Source organism: Priapulus caudatus, unplaced genomic scaffold, assembly GCF_000485595.1.
Source record: "Priapulus caudatus unplaced genomic scaffold, Priapulus_caudatus-5.0.1 Scaffold634, whole genome shotgun sequence".
In the NCBI taxonomy this organism is placed as follows: domain Eukaryota; kingdom Metazoa; phylum Priapulida; class Priapulimorpha; order Priapulimorphida; family Priapulidae; genus Priapulus; species Priapulus caudatus.
In genome coordinates this window covers 163814-174342 of record NW_014577695.1, presented here as the reverse complement: position 1 = coordinate 174342, position 10529 = coordinate 163814, and the positions used below count along the sequence as shown (strand labels likewise).

The 10529-nt window shown below is 45.4% G+C and overlaps 1 protein-coding gene across 2 annotated transcripts; it reads right to left on the bottom strand.

Annotated features, from left to right (window-relative positions):
* Positions 1-188: 188 nt before the first annotated feature.
* Positions 189-10523, bottom strand: LOC106812327 (decaprenyl-diphosphate synthase subunit 1-like). Of its 2 annotated transcripts, none has more exons than XM_014816170.1 (7): positions 9995-10523; positions 3393-3554; positions 2833-2966; positions 2054-2192; positions 1598-1687; positions 1154-1285; positions 189-370 (listed from the first exon to the last, which is right to left on the bottom strand). In XM_014816170.1, exons 1-7 carry the CDS (start codon positions 10064-10066, stop codon positions 266-268), a joined length of 834 nt encoding a protein of 277 aa, XP_014671656.1. In that variant the 5' UTR covers positions 10067-10523; the 3' UTR covers positions 189-265. The 2 variants fall into 2 exon arrangements, with proteins under 2 accessions (XP_014671656.1, XP_014671655.1); XM_014816169.1 differs by lacking the exon at positions 9995-10523 and adding an exon at positions 8864-9141.
* Between the last annotated feature and the right edge of the window lie 6 nt (positions 10524-10529).

Here is a 10529-nt window from a genome sequence, read left to right as displayed (position 1 = left end):
CATGTCATCAACTCTCCACCCAACGATTATGCACCCACGCACGCACACACGCACACCCCCACCCACACAGGCATGCAACCACACACCCTACTAATGGGCAAGTAATCTATTACAATAGAGACATACATACACCACACTAGATGGCACTGACATCATGACACATTGACAGTAGATGGCACTGTCATCAGCACACACTGACCGTAGAAGATGCTGTCATCAGCAGACACTGACATTAGAAGATGCTGTCTTCAGCACACATTCACAATTAGACAACGCTGCTAGAACTGACCTGAAATGCGATGCCGAGATTTCTGCCATATTGATAAGCAACTTCCTGCACATCCTCATGTGCATCGCTCAGTACGGCTACCTGAAGATAGATGGCAGCACAGACGACTGAATTAAACTTTCAAGGCTTTCAAGTTTTTTCACTGTTACACTCGTTGGTCTCGTAAAAACAGTGATCGTATTTTATTTTCAAGGGTAATAGTCAATACAGTGTATTGTTTTGGATTTTACATGTAAGATTACTACCGTTTGGACACCTAGAATGCATACATAGTGCGTGACGTGCACGTAAAATGAGATGCAACTATCTTGCGGGACGCGAATCTTTGATATACAGTACACAACATATTATCCGAAATTCTAAAAACCGAAAGTTTTTTCGTGGAGGTTGTCTGCACACCAAAGCTCACGTTTGGCTGCACAAGGTTCACTGCAGAAATATTAATGTGTTTGGCATTACTCACATTTTGTACTGTACCGGTACAGCACTTGGTCTCTTGAAAACTTGGGAGATTTTAATACTGGCTAGTTGCAGGATATATGGTATGTATATCTGTACCGTACTACCATTCCGAAATCCAAAAAATTCCGAATTCTGAACTGTGTCTGGTCCCACGGGTTTCGGATACTGTATACGCTGTATATTTCGCGGTGATTTAATTTTCGCAAAATTTTCAACGCGTCCCCGACTGCGAAAATAACAACATGCGAAAATAACAAAACGCTGTTCTTCACTGATTCGGGAATTCACCAAACGCGAAATTAACTACTCGCGAAATTGTCCGTCAAGTCTGAATTCGCAAAAATATCTGTGTGCAAAAAATATGGCGTATACAGTAATAGATTGTGTATTATATGTACATACAGCTCTGCAACTGTTTGCTATCAAGCTTGCTGTCTTCTTGTAAGTCTTGTCTAGGTAGTGCGCAAATCGCTGATTTTCATTCTCCTTCGTGCCTAGCTGCATGAATTCCCCTTTCACCAGATCTTCGAGTACCTGAGAATAGAAGAAAACATTCGATTCTATAAACACTAACGCGCTTATCCGCACCTGCACTAACTTTATGACCGATGAGCTAACCAACGTGAGTTATTCCCAAACTGGCCATTACCCCCCCTTTGTCTAATTTTCCCTCAGAAGAAAACCTGCACACCCGCTTTTATATTGTTTCAAAGTTGATTATTCACGACCAGTTTATATACATTTTTCATTCATCTACTCTAAGACATCAAAATTTTCAGCACTTCGCCACTAAACAGTGTTTTTATAATGCCTCTATCATTCTGCCAATTGGCTAGATCCACACACCTGAGATAACAAGATCACCACTTGTTCGTTTCCGATCCTAGCGAGAGCTATGGATGCCTGCGATAGGATGAAGTCTCCCGTGAGGACAGCCTGCGTGGAAATCAATAGCACGAGCATTAAATTGACTACGTCACGAATTTTCTATGGTGTATATTTGTAAAGTTTTTGTTGCAATTTTTGTACATTAAATGTTAGTACTAATGGTACTAAATGTATTGTCAAATTCTTACCTGATAAGATTGTTTCTCAACTAGTTAAAAATCCAATAAACCTGGACGATTTGATAGTATGATCCTACATGTGCATGTGTGTGCGTGCGTGCGTGCGTGCGTGCGTGCGTGCGTGCGTGCATGCCTGTGTGCGTGCATGCATGTATGTGTGCGTGCGTGTGCATGTGTGTGTGTGTGCGCGTGTGTGCGTGCATGCATGTATGTGCGTGTGTGCGTTGGAGCTTACCTTGCGCTGGCCCCACAGTTTGTTGATACTAGGCTTGCTACGTCGCTTGTCGGCTCGGTCGATGACGTCGTCGTGAACGAGGCTGGCCGAGTGAATCATCTCCGCTATCATCGCGATGCATCGCTGACTAGCGAGACAACTGAAAACGCATCGGCAGTGAGACAGGAGAGAGACTATCACCGTTACGACTCACCCACCCGTCTGAGTGGGGTGACGACGTCCACCATTGCTAGGTAGGTCGAACCAAGGAGCTAAATATAACAAGGAGAGGAAGCGGATTGGCTGTGTGCTTTTCGCCTCAAGGACGCCATCTATGGACCATAATCAGCTGAAACGGCTGTGCAGATCCGTCCCCCAGAGACAATAGAACACTAATCTGTTCTGGACCAATATGACCAAATATGGCAAATATTTGGGCCAGATATGGCGGCGCTTCCTCTCCTTGTTATATTTAGCTCCTTGGGTCGAACCACACCAGTTTATACGCGCGTTGCCATGTGTTGCACGCCAAATCATCGAGCTTGCACACTTCGTTACTAGGCAGTGTATTTACCACACTGTTATCATTATGCTGACTGGCTAGACCTGCATGTCAATCACTCCAGATGGACAGCTTAATTACAAGAAGAACATAAACCAATTATATCACTGATAAATAAACAAATTCATGTACAGAATACTTGGGAGAGGGTCGGGCGGTATGTGTGCGTGTGTGTGTGAGGGGGGGGGGAGATATATATTGACAGGTGATGACGAAATGCGATAACAAATGTTCTCACCTATCTGATGTCCCTGTGTGGATATTGCACGCTGTTGCCATGAGACATGCAATCATCGGTCGAAATGCCTTTCCTTCTCCTAGGAGATAATAATTTGCTAGCTGATGCAGTTCATCATGCTCTGTGCCCAGCTCCTGAAAATGGACACATTGGCATACAAGGCAGTTGATACCAACAAATTGACAATTTAAATTTTAAAATCTTGCGTGCGATGGTCAATCAGTAAGATCTAACGATGATACCAGTGTTTATGGCATCAGAAATCTAATTTCTCAACATAATATCATCAGGAGTAAGATAATATAGATCTTATTATCTATATTATCTATATTATCTTACTCCTGATATCAGTGGTGTAAAATACGTCAGAGAAACATCCCAGGTTCCCCAACTACCTACTATTGACTCGATTATATCCTGTGTACTGCCACTACTGGTACATTCACATATCGTACATTCATGTATACGACCAGTTCGCACGTCACTACGCAATACTCCGATAACGTGAACTCGTGATGCTAATAGGCTAAGTACTGCGTTTAATGTTAGCGTTAACTTACCGTTTGTATGTCAGAGTACAAGGCATGCAAGTCCCCTCTCACTAACTGATACGGATCGGGGGCAGCTACACGTGGCTCCCTCTCGTGGGCCCGTCGTGTATCGGATAGACATCTCGTTATCCGGCGATCGTTGGCAGTCAATACATTACTCGTTTTACTGTACTGTAAATGAAAGATGTGTGTAAATGTAGACAAGTAATGTAACGACGGTACAGAGCATGTGTCAGTAATTAAATTTGCAGCCTTATCAACTAAGTCTAATGAGTAATGTATAAAGAACAATGTTAAAAATAACCTAATTCAGTGAATTTAGGGGCAGTTGAACTGAGTGACATTGAGTCTGTGCACAGGCACTTGAAGCGTTTCAATAAAATATAATGCTAAATAAATACGAAATCTATTTACTACCCAAGATTTATCTAACGAAATGTTTCTATACTCTCTCACCTTTATTGCCAACAGTTTCCTGTAAATTCCGTCCAAATCTATTTGCAATAACACGCTTGCGGCCGCCATTCCTCACGCGGTTGCACTGTGCACAATTACACTTATATATAGCAGGTAGGAAAGCGTGTGCCCAAATTCGCTCGACGCTCGCTGGATTTCACACGATTACAAACACAATATTCAACCATCCTCTCCATCTTTGTTTCTATTTCAACAAGTGTTCACTTGTTATAACAAGTGCCGCGGAACGACAGCGCTCTATCTAACGTCTACTGCGGTGACTCTGTGGTGGAGTGGTGGGATTCTAGTAAACCCTGTTAGTCCCAAATGTGTTCACATACACGCCAAAACAGTGAGAGGCACAGGGATGGTATCAGGAACCTTCTCAAAAGGAATGTTTCGTTGGGATCGTTATGAAAGTTGCCACGAGTTGGCGCGTTACGTTTAAGTGTCTTAAGGTTAAAGATGAAGCTCCCATCGTACGTAGTAGCAACAACTATTTGCAAGACAAGATAGGTAAGCACTCATCCATTTACCTGCGCAAGCCTACAGGTTGAAATAGAGAGGCCTCCATCTGTAACTAATTAACGCAGCAAAAACTACACAGTAATATCATCACCACATGCACTGCAGTGGCCACTGGCAGTGGCATCGTTACATGTAACACAACTGACAGTACAGAATGCCATAGAAATTATACGATTAAGGAGATAAACCTTCTCCAACCAAATTAGCTTGAAATTTCACTGTGACATTGTAGCCTCATACATCCAGGCATGTATAGATTCTACTAGCAAACCCGGCATTCAAATTCTTTCTAACAGACAGTAAACAAATCCATGTTTGAACCCTCCTCTGTGAGGGTCAAAAGGGTTATCCGAACACTTACTCTTCGCATGTCAGCAGAAAGTACATTTCATGGTCTTTCAATAAAGCCATAAATGCTAAGTTCACTGCTGAAACAAAAAGTTTTTCAATCGCTCCGTCAGACCATGTCCTCAGAAATGTCTAAAATCTGCCCTGTGCCCATTGACCTTTGACCTCCAATTTCGGCACAGTGATGGCTTTCCTACCATGTGCTATACACGACTATCACAACCTAGGTCGAGCCGTTTAGATTTGTGCCGCAATTCTGCATTTCCTCCTATACTTAAGTTAAGGAGGGAATTACCCCTTGCTTTTACACCTCTTGACTTTGACCTTTGACCCCCAGCTTCGACACCCCAACTCGTTTCGGATTACCCCCCCCCGTCCCGACTTTCGAATCCGTACGTCGAGCCGTTTAGATTTTGCTGCCCAAACTGTTGAACGGACGCACGCACGCACGGACGCGGACGGTCACAACGACACGGACGAACGCACGCTCATGCGATTCTACAAGCTGCCATCTGTACTATTCAGATGAGCTAAAAACATACTGTCTTTGTTCGTAACCGAGCTGTGTCACGCGAAATCACACAAAGACTGGCAGTATCTCGGCGTTCGCTAACGTTGCCCAGTAAATGTAAATGGCTGCAAGTACAGGGCTTTATGACTGGTACTCGCTCCACCTCGATTACTCATCGAGTAACTGAGCAGCCGAGAGGTGGAGCAAGTACCAGTCTATGGGCTATAGGCGGCGCGATACTTCAACTCCCGTACGAAGCCTCGCCATTGGAGCGTTGGAAAAACGTTGCAGCGGTGCAGCGCAAGAATGAGGTCACGAAGAGCGCCGTGGGGTGTTTCCTGATTCTGCAGTCATTTACATTTAATGGGCAACGTTAAAGAACGCAAGAATTTCGTCAGTCTTTTGTGTGATTTCATGTGTGACACAGCTCGGTTACGAACAGAGACAGTATGTTTTTATAACAATGTGAACACTGTTGTTGAAATAGAAACAATATGAAGTAGAATCGTTGATATTTGTGTTTGTTAATCGTGTGAAATCCAGGTGAGCGTCGAGCGAATTTGGGCAGCACGCTTTCCTACCGGCTATATATATATAAGTGTTAGTTGTGCACAGTGCCCCGCGTGAGGAATGGCGGCTGCAAGCGTATGTTGCAAATAGGATTTGGACGGAATTTACAGGAAACTGACGAGCAATAATAGGTGAAAGAAAGTTATAGAAACATTAAGGAATTTGGTAGTAAATAGATTCGTATTTATTTAGCATTATATTTTATTGAACGCTTCAAGTGCCTGTGAGTCTGTGCGCTCCACGCCACTTGACGTACGTTGCCATTGGATGGCATTGCTAGATTACTACTACTCTAGTAGTACTACTCAGTAGTAGTACTAGTAGCGATATCGAGCCTCGTGGTACCGGTACATCATGCTTTAGCTAGCAGGGTTACGCTATCATATCAAGGCAATAGTTGATATGCCTGTGGCTATATATGGCCGGCAGCCGGAACGGTCTTCGATTTCCTAAATGCCCGACAGTTTCCTAACCCTAACAGGGCTCGACTTTAACGGTGGCCCGGGTGCCAATGGCCACCTGAAACGGCGTCGGGCCACCTGAAACTGTCGGTAGTGTGGGCCCGCCTGGCCACAATAAAAATAAGGCCGTGGCTACAACGACCGGTTCCGGCGAGGAGCGCCTAGGCTACGCGTCCGGACATCCATCTCACACAAGAGATCTTGCGACACGACACGGCATGATTACGCAAGGGGACGCTCTCTGCTGATTGCCAAGTGTGTGTGTACGTGTGCGTGTGTGCATATGCGTGTGCGCGTGCGCGGTGTGCGTGTGTACGCGCGTGTGTGTGGTGTGTGTGTGTGTCGTGTGTGTGGTGCATGGTGGGCGTGGCGCGCGCTGGTGTGTGTACGTGTGGTTTAGAGTGAAGCAGATTCTGAGAATGTCAATCGCAGACGAAGAACAATGCTTTACTTGGCAATCAAAACAGTAAGTGCACCTGGCAATCCATTCGCTACCATCAGCGTGGGTGGTGTGGGGCGGTTGGGCCGGCATTGCAGTGGTTCGCTGCAGAGGTTCAGACAAGTGGAGTAGGAGAGGAGGTGGGGTGATGGGTAGTTGAGAGGGAGGGGTGTAGGTTAAACCCCGCAGAAACGAGGTGTAGGCGCAGGAAGGTGTAGGGATGGATACACTGTAGGAGACAGAGAGGGCGGTGGAGGGGGGAGGTGCGGCGTGTAGGATGGATCCACTGTAGAGGACAGGGGGGGTAGGCGATTGATACACTGTAGAGCAGAGAGGGTGTAGGAGGAGGGTGTATGGATGATACACTGTGAGACAGGGGGGTGTAGGGGAGGGGGTGTAGGGATGATCACACTGTAGGGACAGAGAGGGGTCTGTAGAGGGGGGATAGGGATATCCTGTAGCAGACAGAGAGGGTGGAGGGGGAGCGGGATTTAGGGATTGTACACCAGGTAGAGACAGGAGGTGTAGAGGGAGGGGTGTAGGGATGTGCAAAAAAGAGGACCAGCGCTGAGCCAGACTCTGATGTATCTGACCCCATATGTTCAGAAATTGATTCCGATTCATCAGAAGTGTTAATTTTCAGATGACAGTTCCCACCACTGGGGGGGGGGGGAAAAACGGTTGACTGATTGAGGACAGCTTTTAGATGACATCTGTAATACAGAGTTCTGTACTTTAAAAAGATACTGGCAGAGGAGATTTGAAAAGCTTTTTAATGGTTGGAAACTATTAACTCAGTCAGTTTTGTTCTTTCTTTTGTTGTCTGTCGCATCTAGTTATGTTAAATTGCGATTATTTGCCAAAACCCTTACCCATTAGTTAGATACAAATAAATATTTAATAAATGTGGCAACCGGCCGCACCTGAAAATCCATTGGCACCTGAATTCATATCAAGTGGCCCGGCAGGACCACCTGAAAATAAATGTAGGCAAGCCTGCCTAGAACCCTTTGTTTACTTGAGATAACGCTGAACAATTAAAAACGCCAGGCATTTAGGAATATCGAAGAACGTGCCCGGCAGCCGTCAGATATATTCGGCTGGCTGTGGCACTATAGCCACTCTGTACTTTATAATGCTGGCCTATATAGAATGCTAAGTCCAGTGAGTTGTCCTGTACCGTTTACATTGCGTACTCATACAGACTACAGCTGAGAGGTCTATGTACCCAGGGTACTCCGGAACGTTACCTGGTGGCCCTGTCTTATCTAATGGCAGACTAGCTCTAGAACTATATAGCCGCGTACAGTTGACGGCTGTGCTATAGACCAGCATTTGGGAGTATGCGCGGGGACCACGTACTTCACGCTTATTCCGGCTATAAACGTCTGTTGCGTAGCAATTAAGCCTCGTATCAAAGTGACTATGTCTATAGTTCTATCAGCTACTAAAATTAGACCTTAACTATCGCTCTCAATGGTATAATTGCGGTATTTCTTGTGGTGAACGCGAAAACATTCGTTTGCAAACTTCAAACGGTCCATTTTCGGCAGCGGTGCAGCAGCGCCAGTCGCGGAAAACTATTGTATTTCCGCATGTGGGGAGTGGGCAGTTGCATGGTTATGGACTATAGTTTCCCGCAGCTGGCTGGAGTCAGTCTGGTCCCGCGCTCTGGCTCATGGGCTGGTCCTATACTATAGCCTCCGAGACCGGCAACTGTACGCTGGCTAATATTTACGTCGTGAGAGGTCTATGTACCCCGGCTCTTGGTACTGCGGAATCTACCTTGTACTATCTAATATGCCGGACCGTTACCTCGCCTTTACTTCACTTAACGAGGTCTAGGTAGTCGCCTACGTTCTATCCTATATCACCGAATCGCTAATTGCTAACTACTAACCATATCAAATAGCCTTGACCCGGGTACGTTCGGTATACCGGACCGTACCTAGGGGCCAGGGCACGTTCCGGCAGTAGCCTGGGGGACATAGACCCTATGAGTATGAGCTATAGTTACTACTAATACTAGAGCTCATAGGGTCTATGGCCCCCAGGGTACTGCCGGAACGTACCCTGAGGGACACAGACCCTATCATATAAGCCAGACTACAGTGATCAAATGCCATGGATCAGATGGCTACTCTCACTCACTCTGTACCGTACTCACCGTTATATTATTGCAGCGATGAAATTGTGTGCGCTTATAAGAGGTACTTGTGAAATATGCGGCGAGCGACACTAAATGTTTTCTACGTAGAAAGCAGTTGTTTAACGAGCAGAGCCCAGGTATATTATTATTAAATTTTAACAGTGACCTCACTTGCTTTAGGACGGGCGCAGCCATGTTTGCATGTCCTGCCATCTGGCGGTGCAAATCGTGCTATACGTATGGTTTGGTATCAAGAGCGTATAAAGAATCCTTCTTTATACGCTCTTGATAATATCCACTCCTGATATTATAGAGACATCTATACTACGTATATTATATACCTATATAGACACATAGTCTAGATGTATTATTTCTATGGGTACACCATGTCTACATTATGTCTACTGTACATATAAAGGGATAGCTGACTCGATGACCCTATGGTCTTTCGCTACCACTTCACCCTTCAATTTAATGTTTTCTGTATCATAGTATCTTTGCTAATTGTGGTAATAAATAAATTTGTTGAATTTAATTTAATTTGAATTTAATTTAATTTCAATTGAATTGAAAACACCGAAATATAATAACATTATATACATACATGTGCTGCTTTGCAAGCTCCTTGGGTTCCACCCGCTAAAGCTGTGTGAAAGTAGTGGGGAGTAATGTACCATTTAAAATTTTAAGTTCATATGTGCGTAGGCATCGTTTGGCCCACAATCCCACCCAACGATGACATGGCCTGCACGGGCTCTTTTATAGCTTGCAGCACGGTACTACCTGTACTACCTGTGGACTGTGGTAACACTGACGAAAGATTCAAAACGTTTTTTTGCACGCTGTTAAAAGTTAATGGTTAACAAGACTTACACATAGCAGTATCTGTACAGGGGCGTGTACAGGATTTGTACCAGGGGGGGGAGGGGGTCTAACCGTAACCAAAGCTTGCGAGCACTCGAAGGGGGGGGGGTCTGGGGGCCCTCCCCAGAAAATGTTTGATATTAGACCCCCTTAGATGCGTTTTCTGCGCGAGCAGGGGGGAGGGGGGGTCCGGACCCCCTGGAGCCCCCCCACCTGTACACGCCCCTGGTGTAAGTGCCAGATGTTGCTCATATAACATTGTCATAAGGTAGTGCAATAACCTACCTTGTTAGACGGCAAGCTTCCATCGGTTTCCTCTTCATTGATGGTGCAATCTAGTGATACATAATTGCACATGTATGGACGTGTTCGTGATAGAACTAGATGGGTTTCCTCATTTCAATTGACAGCATCCCTGGCATCTGGGCGAGCGGTCTGGGTTTTGAGTCTTAACTCGCCATTACTATCGAGTTCTTGAACAGGTGGATACAGAAATGGGGCAGTGGGCTGAACAGACAGCTACGCATTTAGGTAGATACCAGAAGGTAATTATCCAGCAGTTAATTGAGTGCCAAATTTGTGAAAGTCTAATGGAGACTTTTCCTCTCGTTTCCTTTCGTTCGCTTTTCTTCTCACTTATTCCTAGCTGTGTGAACGTTGTTCCCGCCCATGGTAACATGTTTCCAGCAGCTGTGTGAACGTTGTTCCCGCCCATGGTAACATGTTTCCAGCAGCTGTGTGAACGTTGTTCCCGCCCATGGTAACATGTTTCCAGCAGCTGTGTGAACGTTGTTCCCGCCCATGGTAACATGTTTCCAGC

What these genes read in the sequence shown, in the direction of transcription:
- LOC106812327 (XM_014816169.1), bottom strand. Translation starts at nt 9,058, where the DNA reads ATGGCAGGACATGCAAACATGGCTGCGCCCGTCCTAAAGCAAGTGAGG. An exon ending in ATCGCTGCAATAATATAACG is followed by an intron (nt 3,555 to 8,863) that starts GTGAGTACGGTA and finishes TTTCATTTACAG; the next exon opens with TACAGTAAAACGAGTAATGT. An exon ending in AACTGTGGGGCCAGCGCAAG is followed by an intron (nt 1,688 to 2,053) that starts GTAAGCTCCAAC and finishes ATTTCCACGCAG; the next exon opens with GCTGTCCTCACGGGAGACTT.